This window comes from Polyodon spathula, chromosome 1 (genome assembly GCF_017654505.1).
Source record: "Polyodon spathula isolate WHYD16114869_AA chromosome 1, ASM1765450v1, whole genome shotgun sequence".
NCBI classification, from domain to species: domain Eukaryota; kingdom Metazoa; phylum Chordata; class Actinopteri; order Acipenseriformes; family Polyodontidae; genus Polyodon; species Polyodon spathula.
The window spans coordinates 75,373,874-75,393,816 of NC_054534.1; the positions used below are offsets into that span (position 1 = coordinate 75,373,874).

Consider the following 19,943-nt stretch of genomic DNA (forward strand, 5'->3'; position numbering starts at 1 on the left):
ACTTGGTGGTTTTGCAGTCTCTTAGCATGGCTTTTCAATGCACGAAGGTTGTTTTGTTGTTGTTCTCCCCCCATCCATTCTTTCTGCATGTTTATTACCAGCAGCGCTGTTAGTAGCAGTTTATTAATGCTGCTAAGGTTTACTTAACACAGGTGTTATAATTATATATTGTTTTTCACTGGGTGGGTGGTGAAGTGTTTTTTTTTTTTTTCCTATCAATTTCCAAATTGGATAGAAAGCAACCAAAAATGGCTTTACTTTGCAGACATTCTGTTTTATATTAAAACAAAAAGCAGTTACAAATCCTAAAAAAAAAAAAAAAAAAATATAACATTAGATGTTATAATACATTTATTTACACGTTACTGAAATTGGATGTTTCTTATTTGTTAGGTATTTGAAGTCTCTCAAGTAATCAGACTGGTGGTATACATATTTTCACCAGGCTCAATCTTAATAGCTGAGGTTTCTTCTTTTTTTTTATATGAAAAGCTGAAATGAGCCTTCTACCACTGGAGAGTCACTGGCTATACAAAGCCACACAGCTCTGTCCTTAAACAAGTACATGTGAAATTGCACTGATAAAAATCCCTTTTCTGAATAATTTACAACCGCCCTATATTTAAAAATCTCTGCAAATCACTTCTGTAGATTATAATATATTCAGTTTGAACACTAAACTAATCTGGTGTAAGTGTTGTACTATAAGGGAAAGGACTGTTGATAAGACGATGCAACTAGAATTCAGTGCTAAATGTGTGGTAAATATCAGTGCCGTAGGGCATCTTTAAAAATAGTTCTTGAGGTGAGATCTCTCGTTTGTATCGTGCCTTCAGAAGTAATACTGTAGCGTCACTGCTGAGAAAGAATCACCTCCACTGTCTGAGTCCTTTAACTGCAATGTAAAAATACCACAGGAAGATTGTTGGGAATTCAAATGTGTGTGACCTGGTTATCTTGTCATACAATCAATGTTAACAACACACAAAACACTTCTTTTCTGCTTTGTGCAAGTCACACATTTTATCAAATAGGAAGCATCTAAAACCATAAATCGGACAAATTAGGTACATTTCTACCCCCACATTTGGAATCTCACTGTGGGCATTGAAAATACTTTAGTACTGCAGCTCAGCAGATACATACATATATTTTTTTCAATTTGTATTCCCCCCCCCCCCCGCCTCCTATTGATTCCTAATAAGTGTTTGTAGCTGTCCAGCAACTGCATTGTGCACCAAGTTTAACAGATCACAGTTTCAACATTTTACCCAATTGATTTGAATGTGATTTTAGCATATTCTGTAGTGAAGCACCACCAAATTATTAAGTTACTAACAAGAAAAAGCTGAATTACCATGTATTTCTTTTAAAGAAATTTGTCTTAGTCAAACCCTGTATAGAACATGAGGACATTAAAAGGTTGGTGGTTCTTGACAATAAAATATCCAATATAGGAAATTCAAACCAGGTGTCCTTAAATACTTATATAAAATAATATTTCAAAAGAAACAATTACTGAAATCCCACAGGCACTGCAGTCTGTTACTGTAATGTAAACAGTGCACTGCAGAGTGCCAAAAGACCAAGTGTGACAGCAGCAAACCCTACATCTGTGACATGTAATGGGGGCGGCCGCTGTCTTCCAAGCGTCGAGTAAGGATCTCGCAGCCAGTGTCAGTCACCAGTAGAGTGTGCTCAAACTGGGCAGACCGCTTCCCATCACGGGTCACTGCAGTCCAGCCGTCCGGCCAGGTCTCATCCTGCCAACCACCTGCACAGAGACACAAGGGACACACTCAGTTTCCACATTATCCCTGAAAAATCACACTCTGCAATGTTATACACTCACACTTCTCACCTTCACAAATCATTGGCTCTATGGTGAACACGTGCCCTGGCTTAATCACGCCGACAGCCTTGTTTTCTAAAACAGTAAAAGGAATTTGTTTGATACAAATAATTAAATCTTGTTGGATTTTCATGAATTTAAATGATACTTACTAGCATAATGTGGCACATTTGGTGCAGTGTGGAAAAGTTTATGAATACCGTGTCCACAGTAGCTTCGTACTACAGAAAACCCATTGGCTTGTGCATGTTTCTGGATTATGTTACCCAGCTCCCTGTAACGAACACCTGGCTTTACTGCAAAACAAACAAGAGCGAGTCAACATCAACCACACACAAATGGCAAGCCAGACAATAATTGGTTCATACAACTAGTAAGGTTTTACAATTGATAAAAATACCCTTAAGAAAAGCAATACTAGAACGTGGACTGGAAGAAAACAAACAGGACAATTAAGTTTCAAGCATGCTTACCTGAATCAATGGATTGCATTAGGCATTCAAAAGTAGTCTGCACTAATTTCTTGGCTGCCTCATCCACTTCTCCAACAAAGAAGGTCTCGTTAAGATCCCCATGGTACCCATTGCGATACACAGTTATATCCACTACAGGGAGGAAAGACAAAGTGTAAAAGGATGTTAGTATCAGTATGGGTGCTGTTGACAATGCAAGATAACTACACAATGCAATGTCATGCACAAAAATAACACATCCTTCAGGAGTGGGGGTGTGGCTTATTTTAGAGCATGCGATTGACAAGTAAAACATTAATATTTTTCTAGAGTGCAAGAGAACTGAAAAACTACCATTTAAAATATCTCCATCTTGCAGGGATCTGCTGTCTGGAATTCCATGGCAGATCACTTCGTTTACTGACGTACAGCAGGACTTGGGAAAGTTGTAATAATTTAGTGGAGAAGGATAGCAGTTTCTAGCAGTACAAGCCTGGAAAAGTGACAAAGCAGTAAACACATTATTAGTGTAATACACAATGTATGAAACAATCCAGTTTAGCTTTTTATAGATTTTGAATACAAACTGCAAATCAGAAAGCATATGCGTGAAAATAAAGTTAAGCCTATTAGTAAAGACAGAAGGGCTGGACACATACAGTAGAGCACTCTAGAAAGGGATTTCCACAGATAAGGTGGAAAGTCCTGACTCACAGAAAGTAACACTCACATGAGAATACACAAGAGCTATGTGAAAATAATGCAGCAGATCAACCAAATATGCAATAACTAGTCACCGAAGCATGCATTTAATTTAATATTAACATTAACTCTCTTGTGACTACATTAAATTTGAACTTGTTATAAGGTGATTTAAGTCTAATAAGATATTTTTACCAGATGCACAGCATGATCAATCTCTTCAGTAGTAATCCCTGGCTTTATCATCAAAGAGGCTACATCCAGTACTTCCCTAGCAAGCTGCAACACAAAACCACAGCATGTTAAATAAAAAAGGTAAGAACAGAGATTTACTACAAAACAGGACTAGGGAATTCTGCCTCATGATGTTGAAAACCCTCACTTGTGAGCCAGGTGGTCAGTGAATTTAAATCCTGTCTGTCAGACCCTACCATCATGTGAGGAGGCAGGTGCCATGTGTTGATCCCAGATAACAAGACAGCTTGAAGGTCCCATAAAAGAATAAACGTTTATGTTTACAAAATCAAAGATGACCAGTACATTTCAACACAAACAGCATTGATTTTCACGATCTGAAGAAAGTAGCCGATACAAATGCTGTTCTCTATATTATTATTTATTTATTAGCAGATGCCCTTACCCAGGGTGACACAGTTGTATACAAAAAAAATAATACATAAAGAATTACAGTACAAAATACTGTAATAATAATTCTCCTCCCAAGGAAATGTATTGACCTTAGTCTTCACATTAATACATAATGAGGTTTAATCATTAAAGTGCTGAGACTGAGATCTGCCACTGTTTAAACATTAAAAAAGGATCCCGTAAATCAGGTATGTAAATCTCGACTGCATCATGAAAAATCCACTGACTGGAAATTGCATGGCGAAAGGGGCAGTCAAAGCCCTGCTTGTGTACAAGTTGTTGTTGTTACGATTTATTATGTATTTAAATGATGGCGAAAGCCGTGTTACTGTTTATTTGAAAATGTATTGACGGCGTAGGCGTATTGTTTTTGTATGGTGTTGCAGCGTAAATGGGAAGCCACATCCACATGAAAAAACCCTTATTCAGAATGTGGCCATCTCCCTATTTAATTGTTTAATTTATTGCCAATCAGGAGATGGTTACCTGCATAAAAGCCGACTGCCCTCTGCACTCGGGGTGGGTGTACAGAGGAGAGTACGGAACAGCGAGAAGAGAGGGGAAAACAAAATCGAAACTAAAGGATCATAAGGATCCATGAAGGCTACTGCCCAGCCAGACCTTTAGGATTGTGTTTGTGATTTGATTTTGTCTGCCTTTTTGTTTTGCATTGTTTTTGTAAAACCTTTTATTTTATTTTTGTGTTTAAATAAACACGATGCCGCCACACCTTTACCCCTCAAAAAAAACAAACAAAAAAAAAAAAACACAATACGGCTATGCCGTCAATACATTTTCAAATAAATACAAATAAAACAATAACACGGCTTTCATCGTCATTTAAATACATAAAATCATAACAACAACTTACACAAGAGGGCTTTTCCCTGCCCCTTTTAATAACGGGCAGGGCTCTCTCCTGCTGCCCTGCCACAGGGGCATATTGCAAGAGATACACAAGGGATACGCAAGGAATGATAAGAAGAAATTAAATGTATTACCTTGCACACCACCCTCATTCCTTCTATATCTTCTGAAGAAAGGATTTTAATTTGGGAGGTGCCCTTTAGGGATTGCTCTGACTCTGACATTCCTACAATTAAAAAGGTTGGTTTCTTTTTTTAGTAACAACATCACAGTTCCACAAAATAAACGGATGGCTCTGGAGCAAGAGTGGGCCAACGCACAATTCTTTTCAAATTTGAAATACTAATAAAAGGTGGTCAGCTTTTGCTTCACATTCCTCTTTTTCCATTAGGTTTGGATCAGGCAAATCTGTTCAAAAACAATGAAAATCTCAAGTGAAATGGACATTATGGACATTTTAAAAAATAGATCAATAAATCTACAAATTACCACAGGGCACATACCTGCCATGAGACCCACTTCCGCAGCTGCAGTAGCAAGCAAGGCACAAAAAAAAAAACAGCTTTATAAATAAAGAAGTCAAAGTCCTTTGAAATTGGATTGCTTTGTTTCTAAAAGTCTTACTATACCTCATTCCATCCACCCCAGATAGAAGAAACCCTTGACCGAGCTGACGAATTAAATTCTGCTGGACTACTGTGCCCTTGAACATTCAAATTCCTCAAATCCCTTCCACAAATGTGTGTGTGTGTGTGTGTGTGTATACACACACACACACACACAGTGCCTTGCAAAAGTATTCAGACCCCTGACCAATTCTCTCAAATTACTGAATTAAAAATGGTACACTGAAATTACGTTCTGTTCGATATTTTATTTTAAAACACTGAAACTCAAAATCAATTATTGTAAGGTGACATTAGTTTTATGTTGGGAAATATTTAAGAAAAATAAAAAACTGAAATATCTTGCTTGCATAAGTATTCTACCCCCACACATTTATATTTGGTAGAGCCACCTTTCGCTGCAATAACAGCTTTAAGTCTTTTGGGGTAAGTATGTACTAGCTTTGCACACAGTGTCAGAGTGATTTTGGCCCATTCTTCTTGGCAGATTTGCTCCAGGTTGTTCAGGTTGGTTGGGCGACGCTTGTGGACCGCAATTTTCAAATAGTGCCACAGATTCTCAATGGGATTGAGATCAGGACTTTGACTGGGCCACTGTAGGACATTCACCTTTTTGTTCTTGAGCCACTCCAATGTTGCTTTGGCCTTGTGCTTGGGATCATTGTCCTGCTGAAAGGTGAATCTCCTCCCAAGTTTCAGTTTTTTAGCGGACTGAAGTAGATTCTCTTGCAGTATTTTCCTGTATTTTGCTCCTGCCATTCTTCCTTCAATTGTAACAAGATGCCCAGTCCCTGCTGATGAGAAGCATTCCCACAGCATGATGTTGCTACCACCATACTTCACTGTAGGGATGGTGTGTCTTGAGGCATGGGCAGTGTTAGGTTTGCGCCACACATAGCGCTTTGAGTTTTGGCCAAAAAGCTCTATCTTGGTCTCATCTGACCACAAAACCTTTTCCCACATCGCAGCTGGGTCACTCTCATGCTTTCTGGCAAACTCCAGATGTGCTTTCAGATGGTACTTTTTGAGTAATTGCTTCTTTCTTGCCACCCTTCCATACAGGCCAGTATAGTTGACCCTGTGCACCATTACTCCACTCCCAGCCACTGAACTCTGTAGCTCCTTCAAAGTGATTGTTGGCCTCTCTGTGGCTTCTCTCACAAGTCTCCTTGTTTGAGCGCTGAGTTTTGAGGGACAGACTTTTCTTGGCAGAGCCTGGGTGGTGTGATGCAGCTTCCATTTCCTGATTATTGATCCAACTGTGCTCACTGGGATTTATTATTATTTTGTACCCTTTCCCTAATTTATGCATTTGTATTACTTTCTCTCTAACTTCTGTAGAATGCTCTTTGGTCTTCATTTTCCTTCAGATTCACAGCCTTACCAATGATCCTTCAACAGTGGGGTTTTTATCCAGAAAGTGTGACAGAAACTTTAATGGTTCACAGGTGGAGGCAAATGGTAAGGTAATTGTGTTCTCGTTAGGTCAATTTCTTTCATTGGTGCAAACAGGGAGCTTCCACAGCACAAGGGTTGAATACTTATGCAAGCAAGATGTTTCAGTTTTTTATTTTTCTTAAAAATATTTCCCAACATAAAACCAATGTCACCTTACAGTAATTGATTCTGAGTTTAAGTGTTTTAAAATAAAATATTGAACAGAACGAAATTTCAGTGTACCATTTGTAATTCAATAATATGAGAGAATTGGTCAGGGGTCTGAATACTTTTGCAAGGCACTGTGTATATATATATATATATATATATATATATATATATAATATATATATATATATATATATATATATATATGTGTGTGTGTGTGTGTGTGTGTGTGTGTGTGTGTGTTGAATGCTGAATTGTGCTCCAAAAGGAGATAAACTAGGGGCGCAACAATTAATCAATGCATCGATTATTGATCATCTGTCCTTAAATTTTACCACGTTTCAATTACATTTTGGTGAATCGATGCATCGAATTAGTACCAAGTTTTAAGTCTCCTGTTGCCTGTTTGCATTAAAACCTTCTAGTGCTAATACGGCAGATTAGTGCGTTGCTAGGATACACACTTCAAGCCTACGTTATGCGTTGGATAAGACAAATCAGAAGTATTCAGGTTTTTTTTTTTTTTTTTTAAATTAAGGCAACACGGTTTTGTTTGGTTTTTATCTATTAAATAATCTACAAATTACCTTTTGTTTCAAAGCATGTTGTGTTTGGATTATATGGCAATATTATAGAAAAAGAATCCGAATTTAGTACAATAGTCACATTACTCAGAGTTTCTGAGATTAATTCAAATGCTTTGCTTTTGGACATAAAATGTAAACCGTATTGAACAACCATAGTTCCGAAATTACTTCTGTTAAAATATAGCATTACATTTATTATTATTACAATGTTAATCTGAAAAGAATATGCGTTAACCACAAGTCCTTTGTATTTCTTTCTTTTTTTTTTTAATAAGTGTTATAATTTGAATATAAGTTGTGCCTTTTTGTTTAACTATTATGCACAACAGTGTTTTTTAGGTATTGGATCTTTTGTTAAATAACTAGCACTTGTTTATTTTGAAAAATAAAACATCAATGCACAGATTATTGTTGATAAATGTCTATATGATAATCGAATACGAAATTAGGGTGCTGATTGCACCTCTATTAAAAACTGTTGTACAAGTCGATTTTCTAGGCATTTTTGAGAGGCCCTTTAAAGAGGGGCGCGACTAATTCACCGGTGCGATGTATGTGCCATTGTGTTTAATATTAATCTACTGTACCAGGGCCACAATGGGATTACCGCAGCCACGGTTATGGCTCACACAAACTTAACTGTCAACAACCCAATTATTTAGAATACGATATTTTGTAATTATTGTAACTCGCTCTGGATAAGGCCTAAGAAATAAGTAATAACATTAATATCAGGATCACTGTGTAATATTTCCATGATTAGGAAACTGTTTGTCTCAAAGAGTCCCACCTTTGGCTGAACCCATTTACAATTCAGGACACATATGTACTAATGCTGCTGCTGATAAAGAAATACCAATCAAACAATACACTTTGCTGTAACTGTTTACACACTACTTACAATGGCCCTGCTCAAAAGGATATGCTGTGAACTGCACGTCACCCGCCATAACCTAGAGAAAATCAGTTTGAAATACAGATGCATTACCTAATGGATGATCAGCGTAATCAGGTCTCTGTATATAGCTCGGTACAGGCCTCATAGGAGTCTATACAGAGGAAAGAGGTGGTTATGCAGGGTCAAGAATAAAACTTGGTAATTATGCAGGTAAATAACACAGTTTTCGTTAATGTCCTGCAGAGCACACCACAAGCTATTAAGCAACCAGAGACAATATTAAAAGCAGTTGTAGCTAACGAAATAGTTTCATACATTTTGAACACCCTATTCACTATATACAGTAGGTCTCAAATGTGCACTTCTGAACGGAACTGTTCATTTTAAAACATGAGACCTAGCACTAGGGTTAAAGAAATACAAGTCATGGTTTTAGACTGCCGTACACTTCCTGGATCATTTCACCTGTCTCCACCCCTTCACTAGCTTCTTTCCTGTCAATAACCAATCAGTTGCTTCCCCTATTGGTTAATATGCCCTCACAGCTAGTAACATGCTTTGATCCAGAAGACACTGGGTGAAATGACCAAGCAAAGCAGTAACATACTTCCTGCAAGGCAAAGGAAGCAAACTGAGAACTTAATGTAGTACCAGATCTCTTTATAAATGAAATGTCAAGACTGCTACAGCTTGTGTCTGCCCATATGAGGCCAGTAATGCTATTGGAAATGCAAAACAGGCAAGATTTATGGAATCATTTTGTGAGCTATAATTACTTTAAAGACTGAAGACTCTCCAGACGCATTCATATGATTTGTGTTATCGACATAGTAAATTGCATAGCGGAGTTCACTACGCCTTCATGAATCATTATCTTAATAATGATGTTCAGCCAACATACAACTGTTATGAATAACAAATAAGCAAAAAAGCTTATTCTAGGAGAGTCACTAGGTTGTGGTGGGTTTTGTTTTTCTCCAAAAATCAGTGAGTGTTTCAAGGTTAATGCAATATACTTTGAAGGGACAAACTTGTTTTAGCCTGGAGATGTCCATTACACATTGGTTAAAGCTTATTTATTTTAAAAAGAAATAAATAAATAATAAAACCATACATTTTTCTCCCTAAATAATGTGCATAAAAAGTTTGTGGCAGAGCACTTTAAATAAGTTTACCTGATCTTATTTATCCTGAATTAGAACCTCAGAGGTCTGCAGCTCATGTGTTATTAAAACTGTCACTATTATTATAAAAAAAAATATGTACAATCATTTTTGACTTGTTAGTCTGTATCCAACTCAGCTATTGTGATCTGAATGAACACACCGTTGCATCTGAAGCGATCAAGTTCTGTTAAAGCATACAGGACCCGATCCCCTGCTGTGTTTACAAGAAACTAATTACTTTATCTTTGCTAGATGCCGTGTTGTACATATTGCAAAAATAGATTTTTCAACATAATTCCGGTTGTTTTGATATTTTTCTTCACACTTCATTAGGTAAATCACATAGGGAATTCCTCTGATTTATTTTTTTTACTTTTACTCCAGAATGTTTCTTGGTAACACTGTAGGGTATCCAGATCCTGCTTCCTCGTGCAACAATGCTGGTTCTCTGACGGGAATGAGTAGCGTATTGGGAGAACAGAAAACCAGCATTGTTGGAGTGGGAGGGAGGATGATCTGGATACACTGCGATTCTTATAAGAAAAACTATCTTTCCCCTGGCGCACGCTCCTCTACAAATGTTGAGAAATGTATTCCTAATTATTTATAAGCCATGATGTGCGCTTAATTTTCAAAAAAAGTCAATAATATGTTTAAAAATGTAACACTGTGATACCAATAAGAATCACACCAAAAGTAACGCAATGCATTACGTCTAAACACTACAGGGGGTTCTGTAACACGTTTCAATGGAAGATGGTCATTTGCTGTAAAGAAACATGAAAAGGACACAATAATAGAATTTAAAAAAGTAATATATAATTATTATTATCATTATATTTGTAGTGTGGCGTTACATAACCTCTAGGTTACATTTTGTTTTACAGATTTATATATTTGTCTTATAAAAAGGTGTGAGATTACTTTTAACAGGTCAAGGACGGGGCTGTGTGTCTACCTACCAGTGGATAGCAGGGCCGCAGTTTGCCTGTAAACCGATAGCCAGGCCAGGGGTCTGTATTGACATCATTCTCTATACCTTTGCTTGAATCCTGATTCGTCTTATCTTCTACAGTACAAACAGGTAAACAGAAAGAAGAATATAGTAATCAGGTACTGTCAAAACAAATTACATATTTTTTTTACTCAATGTGAAATTAAATTAGTTTGATACAAACAGAAATCAAAAAGTATCATGGATGTTAACAGTTAAGAGCATCATTGCTTAGCATGAGCTCAATAAATTACACACAAGCCTGTAGCATCTGCTATAGGTCTTACAAAGCTCACAGTAACGCCCAGATGTCACACTGATATACAACAGGATGTATTTTAAAGTGCAATTAAATATTTGTATTTACTTTTTACATAACCAGGTAAAAATAAATAAATAAATAAAAAAATTCTGGTGTGACCTGGCGAAGAAAAGCAGAAGATGAAAAATATATAAATTTGGGATGAGGGGGGGGGGAAAAACCCCAAACATACTTGCTTTTTTGTGAAGCAGCTTGTGGGTACCCCAGCTCCCTTTAAAACATTCCTGTATGAAAAGACAACATTCCCAGTTACACGCATTACACTCCTAGAGACTGCTATGGTCAAGTTAACTCATGATAAGTTTGTATAAATAACTTGGCAAGATTTAAAGTGCATAAATGAAAGCACTTTGCTGCAAAGGGAAAACATAAAGAATTCCATGAGCAGTAGTTTAGGTAAGGTATGAGACACGTCATAATACATTACCCTGTACCAGTATTTGGAAAGAGATGAAGTGAGTGATCACTTAATAATATGTACTGTACTGTGTTTTGATACATGTTACCATAAAGAAGCTGCTGGGGGCTAGCAGACCCTCAGTCTAAGCCAGCTGAGCAATGCTGTATATGAAAACCTAAAAGGGGTCGCTGGTAAGTTTGCCCATTCCTACTGTACACTTATGACATTTATCCATTCCAGGGCTCTTGCCGTGGTTCCTGGAAGTTCTGTTATCGGCAGCAGTTTGTAACGAAGCTGCCAAAAGGTCCAAACCCTCTACAATAGGAGTGTCGCACTCATTCACGCCACCCCCACCCCCCCAAATACTGTACAGTACATTTCATGCTAAATACAGTAACCTGCTAAACAGCAGCACATCTCAAAGGATATTTTACTGGGGAAAAGACAGATGGCACAAGCAACTTTTATGAATGTGGAAGCTCAGCACTCTGTATAGTTTCCAGCACTGTAAGGCTGGGATGATACCTCCTTTTTTTACCATTGATGCATTGTTTTCCAAAACAGCCGATGCATCATTGTCCTGAAACAAGTCACCAAAATGAACAGACGTAATACATTTAGGGTTACTCATAGCTGATAACATACTGAATACTGTAGCTACTAAATAATTGAAAAGTATTACATCAATTAAATAAATCAGATTACGCATAATTTAACTTATTTTCATCTTGAATGGTGCCAAGTAGTAGTAAAAGCATGAAAATAATCCCTTAAATAACTAAACATGTACAGTAAAACCTGTCATATCCGACCCTACAACATCTGATACAGTAGTCTCTGGCTAAGACAAACCCTTCGCCAGTGAAGTGTTCTCTTAGCCGAAGTGTCCACGGAACTGACCACCAGACACAGTGTGAATCAACAAATAAATATGTATTACTTGTCAAGACGCACGTGCATCAGCATATGAAATTAACAGAATACATAAGAGAAAAGCAACAGGCAAGTTTATGTTCATAAACTATAATAATAAAGTAACAAACTAACGTTAATGAACTAACTGCCAAACTAAATTAACACAGCACCCCTACTTACGTTAAAAAATGCAGCAGCATTTCTAGATTAACCATGAATACATGTACAGAACATTCAAGACATGCACAAAATTATCTAACAGAATGGTGAAGCAATTTTCAACATTTTTGTAGCAAGAGAAACAGGTGTGTTTCGTTGTTGGTTTACATGTCATTTTGTAGTGATGAGGTGCACTCATGGAAATCAGAATACAAAACAATTCAATGACATGATGGCGGTTCTGGCAAGACTGAATAAACCAATCAGTGTTCCTCAAGACACTATTGCGATGACAAGAGAGTTTTGAAAAGACTGAATAAACCATTTGAATTTAAGTTTGATGAGGATTTATCAGGTTACAAAATAGTATGTATCAGTTGTGAATGAAATCGCTATAGGAACCAAAAGGGTGTTCTTTTAAGTGAAGTTCCTGTTCCTATAGGCAGAGAATTTACAATGGTAAAAATCAGGTGCTCCTACATGCAGAGACTACTGTAACCTTTATTAACCAAAGGACCTCAGCCATGTGTTATTTACACATGCTACTACCAACTGAATGGAACTTATGAAAACTGATTAATGCACGTTTTACTAAAGGTCTAAAACAGTAAATTCAGCTCTCTTAGTAGGACTTGGCTGCAGATAAATGTGTTTTTTTTTTTTGTTGTTTTTATTTTTTTAAAGACTGCATTTGGGAATTGAGTTTCACTTTTTACATGCTGTCACTATGTAAAACAAACTGCCCAGTATAACTATGTTCAATTAAAGAAAGCAAGGGATTAATATAATTACTGAACCATTAAAAAGCTGAAACAGGATTTTTTTTTTTTTTTTTTTGCTGACCTCCAAAGCCAATTTGTGCTTGTGTGCTCTCTTTGTTGTTGTTGTGTGTGTGTGTTTTTTTTTTTTTTTTTTTTTTAAACACTTCTTCTTAGGTTAACACGCACAGATCTCAGAACTACACACTTTGGCATTATATTATATTTTTGGATAGATGATGAGATCTACAAGAATCAAGCAAAACATTTTGGTATCCACAGGTTTTTGATTTTTGAAGTTGCATTTGTCATGCACTCGAGCATTGTTTATGGCCACTTTGGTGAGGCTAAAGTACAACATAGTCCTAACCGAACTGCCGTTACTCTTCTATATTGCATTTGTCTGGGGTTAAATCTAGAGTAAAAAGTGACAGGGTGTGCTTCCAGTGGCACTAGCTTGGAGCAGAGGGGTTATGCGTGTGGAACTTAAATTTCTTTGGTTACAGTGACACATTTGAAACTACCAAAACCTCACTTAGGTGCGTTTCAAAAACTACAAACTGATAGAAATCACAAAAAATAGATAATCTTGGCAAAGTTTAGGTGCTTGAGGGGTTAACCACTTCATGATCTTTATGACACATTTTCCATACCGTATGCGGTTTCCAATCTCAAAATTTACTTCTGTCATCTTGACAATGCAGTGTGGTTGCCACGTGGTTTTGAACACTGCTCAATGCGGCCCTCCGGTGTCCTGGCACCATGCATACTGGCAGCTGGAAAATCCTGAAGAAACAGGACTGTTGTGGCAAGGCAGAGGTTCCCTGCCACGAAGACTTAAACTCCAAAGACTTTCAGGAGTGCGTGCCCAGGAAGCTTAACTGACTGATTGGCCAGCATGACAATGCAGCAAATGGCTTTCTCATGAATGGATGGCCAATCAGTCAGTTATCCCCCTAGGTAAGCACCACACCCTATAAAAAAAGTTCTGTTTTGTTGGAGAGAAACCACAAGTAAAGAGAAGAACATTGTGAAGAAAATCTCGCTCCCCGTTCCAGTTCACGCCCTTAATCATTTTAAATGTGATGATTACTGAACTTTGTGGTGTGTGGTTTCTATAGCAGTTTGTTAACCAACCACATTCTGCATGCAACTTTAAAATGTTTAAGATCCTTTCCTTTTTGCGTAGTTATATGCTTGTCATAAGAACTGAGATTTTTTGTTCGATTCCAGTAGGAGTAGATGTGAAATTCTAGTGATGCTGGATGTTGCTACCCCTTCAAGCTTCTTAAGTTTGCCATGGTAATTTTTTTTTTTGTTTTGTTTTCTATTAGTTTGTAGTTTTTAAAACACAACTAAGTGAGGTTTTGGTCATTTCAAATGTGTCTCTGTAACAAAGAAATCTAAGTTCCACATGCAAGTTCATAACCCCTCAGCTCCAAACTAGTGACACTGGAAGCACACCCTGTCACTTTTTACTCTAGATCTAACCCCAGACAATGCAATATTGACAAATAATGCCAGTTCGGTTAGGACTATGTGGTACTTTAGCCTCACCAAAGTGGCCATAAGCAATGCTCGAATGCATGACAAATGGAACTTCAAAAATCTGCTAAAACGTTTTGCTTTATTCTTGTATATCTCATCAACATCTATCCAAAAATAGACCCCCCCCCCAAAAAAAAGTGTCCCTAAGATTCTTACAGCAATACTGACATGTTAGGATCCGCATCCCCAGGAGGGTAAAGGGTTTGGCTGAAGTTTGAATAAACTTGTCACTCAACTCTCATCTGGCAATTTGCCAAAAGTGAGTTAGATGCTCCTGGTATTTTTTTTTTCTTGAAAGCCCTATTCATTACGAGTCGAACAAGGTGATACACATGATGGTAGCGTGTAAGTGATTTTTCTGGTCAGGGTCACTTTTTTACTTTAGGTTGACCTTTGCCAGGTCACTCACAGCTTGAAAGGGAAATATATATTTACACACACACACACACAATTAGCATTTCTGAACTCAGTGGGCCCAAAACCTCCCAGGTGAATTTTTCAAGCAAAATCTGAGACCATCAGGAAATGGCTCTGGTTGAGTTGGTATGGAATGACCCTTTTTTATATTTTTATATGTTTCTTTCAAAAGACATTTTTACATTTTTTCAAAAGATTCAAGGCTTGTCTCCAATAGATGCCTTTACCTAGAATAGCACTCAGGTAATGATAAGATTGATAAAATAGGGCCTGGATTATGTCCCCAAAATATTTATGAAGAATTGTCTTAATATTCCTATGCCTTAAACTATAAAAGTGAATGAATGAAGTGTAGTTTGCAGTTATTCCACATACTGTGAATCAATCACTTCAACATACCATAATACTAAACCTCATTTGCTTACCTAGTGACATCTAGGTCTTATGTATCATATATCCAATTTTCATTAACTGCACTTTGCCATTTTGTATTCTATACATCAGCTTTTTTTAAAAACATTTTTATGTCCAGTCGTGGCAGGGAATGTGCAGTATGTTTACTGTACCGACACTGACATACTTCAGTAAGCACAAGGCAATGTATAGTCAATGTAATAGAAATGCCCAACACTTTTGATGACAGCTTGTGTTTGCATGCCCCACACAGTCGGCTCGTGAGTTACTATTGTAGGTACTGTAAAAGTTACTGCTGTTGTTACTCGTTTGTGAATCGTCTACAATTGTCTGTTTAGGTGACATTGCCGCATGCGCCGTATGTTACTTTACTTGGCTATTCTGCAAATTAAGGAAATGTTTGCAATCTAGCTATTCATAATAATATAACTCTATATGTGCTTAACGCGTTCAAGTCACTGTTCAGCCACAATGAGGTAGTGACCTGACGTGGTACTATGACCATGTCATGCAATAAAAATAAAATTAAATACATACACTATGTAAGGTGCGTAGACGGTTTCAACTATAGCACACACCCAATTCAAACACAGGAGTACTGACTATACATGAACTGTACTGTAGATCAATTTTAAATAAGGCATCTGAATGAATCACTGACAAATGCAAGTACAGGCGCGCACACACACACAGTACTGAGGCCTAACCCCTGCAAGAACAAGAGTACAAAAACATTGGACTGTACGCAAGCAAGCAAGCACAAACAGTAAATCATTACGAACCTGTCAATTAAGTAATTCATCTGGGTAACGAGTGGAATAATAAACTGACCGGCATTAAGTATATGCAACCAGCTTCACATCGCTCGGGAGCAGAGACCCTGAATAAGCGAGCCATATCCCCATTCTGTTGCATGTTACTTATGATGTCCCAATTACCGTTACCTGTGAACAGAAGTAGGAACCCTGGATCCCCAGTTTGATGCAGGTTGGACATTGCAGTTTCGCCTCACTGCTACAGTTATCAGTCTCACACTCCCTTGTTTCTAAAGTCGCCATGCTGACACTGAGACGCAGTCACTGAGGAAAAACAGACAGAGGAGGGACCCAGCGGCGCTGAGGACCTCGATCAGGGAGGAGCAAAGTGGCATGCAGCTATCCACAGTACTGCCTGTCAACCCGAGTCTGAATATCTGAGCTACATCAGTATATGTTTCATTCACTGTATTCACTTGTAGCAGTGGCAGTGCATATGTGATTTTTGCAAATAAAATACAGGTAGACTGAATACAACTAGTGGGAGCATAAACATAAAGTGCCCCTGGTAATTATGTATTTATGGCCTGCTTACCGTTGTAATGTCTTAAGTACCCAACAGTACTCATTTAAAACAAATACTTATGCTGATAAAAGTGTGTGGTTTAACTGTAATTTGTGATTCGGTTGTTTTTGTCCATTTTTGTTTATAGGCTACTTTTTCTGGTGCCGTTATATTCTTAAAATCGTAATCTATTCATGATGATACATAAGCTTAAAGAAAGTTTACAGCTTTAATTGTGAAATTATGCTATAATGTCAAAAGTACTGTGTTCAGGTGAGCGTTCACTGTTTTCAACCATCATCATGGTAGACATCACACTCAAACACCTGATGCACCCTCTTTTATCCCCTCCCCCCAGACCCAGACCCAGAAAACACAAAGTTACAAATATGTGAAGCTTCGACTCATCAACCCCCACTGACCTTTAACTAACAACAATGTTATAGATTATCACGTTCCTCATCCAATCAGAGTCCTGTACAGCCGCATGGGGTTCATGTGAATAGCACCTGGTGACCCCCATGAAACTGTCTGATCCAGCACCAAGTCCCAGCACCCTGCCACATGGTGCCAGCAATCAAGTCCCACAAGTTAACAGTCCATTTGCATCCCCCCCAAGGAGATAAACAAAGTCCTGTAGGCGGCGAGGTGGAAATATGTGGCGTTATAGCTGACGAGAAAGGGACAGCCACTGGGGTGTCAACAGGACTCACCCCAGCTGGCTGCTGGCTGTCAGAGCCAGCTGGTGATGTGGAAGTCCCTGGAAAAGATGAGCCTGAGGGTTCAGCCCACAGGTTGTCACTGTGCCCTCCCTGGTATGGGACAAGCCAGTCCTAATGGATCACTACCGATCCCTGGGTGGCAACTGGACCTAATAGGTCACCACCCCAAGTCATTCCAGGACCCAGCAAGGCTCTACCCAAGCACAGTCCAGCCTGGGGCAGTGTCCCTGCTTATGGGGGGTGCTTTGCTTTACCTGCAGCCAGTTGCAGGCTGCAGGCGATTACCAAAAGTGCAGCTTTTGGTAACCATCTGCAGCCTGCAACTGGTTGCAGGCAAAGTAATGCACGGATTCCAGGCGATCTTGCAAGTGGTTTACGTACTCAAGGCCTGGGGTTTCCTCTGCAGCATCAGGTGGCCGGCCAAACAATAACCCAGCCAGGGTTCTGATCTTCTGGCTGAGCATCAACAAAGAAGGAGTGCAGCTGGTCGACTCCTACAGTGCAGTATGTAGGATAACAGGACCAGAGGCAGCTGTACATCCCAGTCTTTCTGGTGGCTAGCACTGACAATAGCCAACTGGGTGAAGAGGATATGGTTAAACTGCTCAGTCCATTGCTCTGGGGGTGCAGCAGAGTGGTGCAGGTCTTATGTATCCCCAGGCAACTGCACTTCTCCACAAAGCTCCTGTGGTACTCCAAACTAGCAGAAAAAACCTCCAGCAGTACTTCTGACTGGGGGTCCTTTCCTTGCGACGCACTCATCACAGCGCCGGCAAAAACCCTCCATGTCCTGACAGCAGTGGCCCCAGTAGAATGCCTGTCGGAGCCGCTGCCTCTTTTGGCAACCCCCAAAGTGTTCTGAACCCGGTTGGCCATGATGAGCGTATAGTACTGCTGTCTGTAGGGAGTCCGGCACAACGACCTGCCACCTCACATCCCGGTCTGCTGGCTCCTTCCCCCACCATGATATTACCCCGTACCTGATGGACAGACTGTCCCACTGTGCCCCAAGAACCTTTGTTGCTGGCGACTGCAAGACTATATTATCCCACAGCAGCTTCTGATGTTCCTCCAGCCGGTGCAGTACTGGCTGCAGATCAGTATCCCAGTCTTGCTGCTGCCTGCACTCCACTGCTGTGACCAGTCAGCTCACTACAGCTCACGGTGGTCACCTGGCTCTCCCACACTGCCTGGGGCCATTCTCGGTCCCTACCCCCTCTCTGCTCGGCAAACTAGCTTTTCCTCCCAGATCTCCTGCTTGTCGCAGTGGCTGCAGTCCTACTCAGTAGAGGGGTGAAAGTGCGTCTGCGTTGTTGTGGTGAGTCCTGGCTCTTTACTAGATTCGGTAATTAAAGGGCTATAGCTGCTCGATCCAGCACGCCACCTGCTCCTTTGGTTCTCGAAATGACAGCAGCTACTGCAATGCAGCATGATCATACAGATGAGGAAAGGAAATCTATACAAATAGTGACGGAAATAGCGGACCATCGCCAACACTGCAAACAACTCCCATCTGGTGACGCAGCACCGCCGCTCTGCCTTGTTCAGGGACCACCTGAAATAAGTCACTACCCACTCTCTGTCAGTGCCCTGGACAACATGGCTCCAATCCCTTCATTGCTGGCATCTGTGTCAAGTAGGAATGGGAGAGTTGGATCTGGAGGATGCAGTACAAGTGCCTGAATTAGAGTCACTGCAAATGGCATGACTCAAACTGCTCTTCCTTCCTCAGCAACCAATGTAAGGGCACAGTGATGGTGGCAAACTGGGTGACAAAGTGGCAGTAATAGGAGGCGAGCCCCAGGAACCCTTGCAGCTGGTGTTGGTCAGACCAAACAGACCAGCCCCAGACAGCACTGATCTTGTTGGGCTTGGTGCATGAACCTGCACTTGTCTGGGTGCAATATCAGACCAGCCGCCTCTAATTGCTGCAACACCTCCCGCAGGAGAGCCTCGGGAAACACAGTGGGGCTCGGGACTGGCCTCAGGCCGTTTCCATGGCACACATTCCTCGCAGCGCCGGCAATAGTCCACTCATCCTGGAGGCTCTTTGTAACTCTGAAGTGTAGTGAAGCCGGAGTGCCGTGATGGGCCTGTAGCACTGCTGACTTCAGCGAGTCCAGTATCACCACTTGCCACCACACTTCCCTGTCTGCCAGCTTCCATTACCGCCACTGTAGGATGCCGTCCTGGATAGCCAGGCTGCCCCACTGAGCACACCCTTGGTTGCTGCCAACTGCAGGGTGATCTCCTCCCCGGGTGGTCGCCAGTGTACTTCCAGCCAACTAAGCACCAGCTGCAGGTTGAGGTCCCCCTCCTGGTGCCGCCTCCACTCGTTGCCCTCACATATTACTCGGTGCTGCCCTCGCGCCTTGCTCCCTCTTCATTAACTGCTTATTTATTTTCCCACAGGCTTAAAATAAAATTCACTCTGGGCTGTGACTTCAGAGAAACATTCCAAGGTTCACAGTAAAAACGTGTCATTTTATTGTCATGTCTATTTGTGTCTTTAACTAAAGGCCAGAGCTGTTTAACCTTTTTGGCTTAAAAGTGCCATACACGTGACCAGGG

The 19,943-nt window shown here is 39.9% G+C and overlaps 1 protein-coding gene across 2 annotated transcripts; it reads right to left on the reverse strand.

Moving 5' to 3' along the window:
- Positions 1-338: 338 nt before the first annotated feature.
- Positions 339-16,444, reverse strand: LOC121322378 (methionine aminopeptidase 1-like). 2 transcript variants are annotated; one of them, XM_041262246.1, is made up of 12 exons: positions 16,275-16,444; positions 10,892-10,943; positions 10,366-10,472; positions 8,328-8,388; positions 5,025-5,048; positions 4,656-4,747; positions 3,202-3,285; positions 2,659-2,797; positions 2,326-2,457; positions 2,005-2,148; positions 1,862-1,927; positions 339-1,774 (listed from the first exon to the last, which is right to left on the reverse strand). In XM_041262246.1, the coding sequence occupies exons 1-12, from the start codon at positions 16,386-16,388 to the stop codon at positions 1,608-1,610; spliced, it is 1,182 nt and encodes a 393-aa protein (XP_041118180.1). In that variant the 5' UTR covers positions 16,389-16,444; the 3' UTR covers positions 339-1,607. The 2 variants fall into 2 exon arrangements, with proteins under 2 accessions (XP_041118180.1, XP_041118189.1); XM_041262255.1 differs by lacking the exon at positions 5,025-5,048.
- Between the last annotated feature and the right edge of the window lie 3,499 nt (positions 16,445-19,943).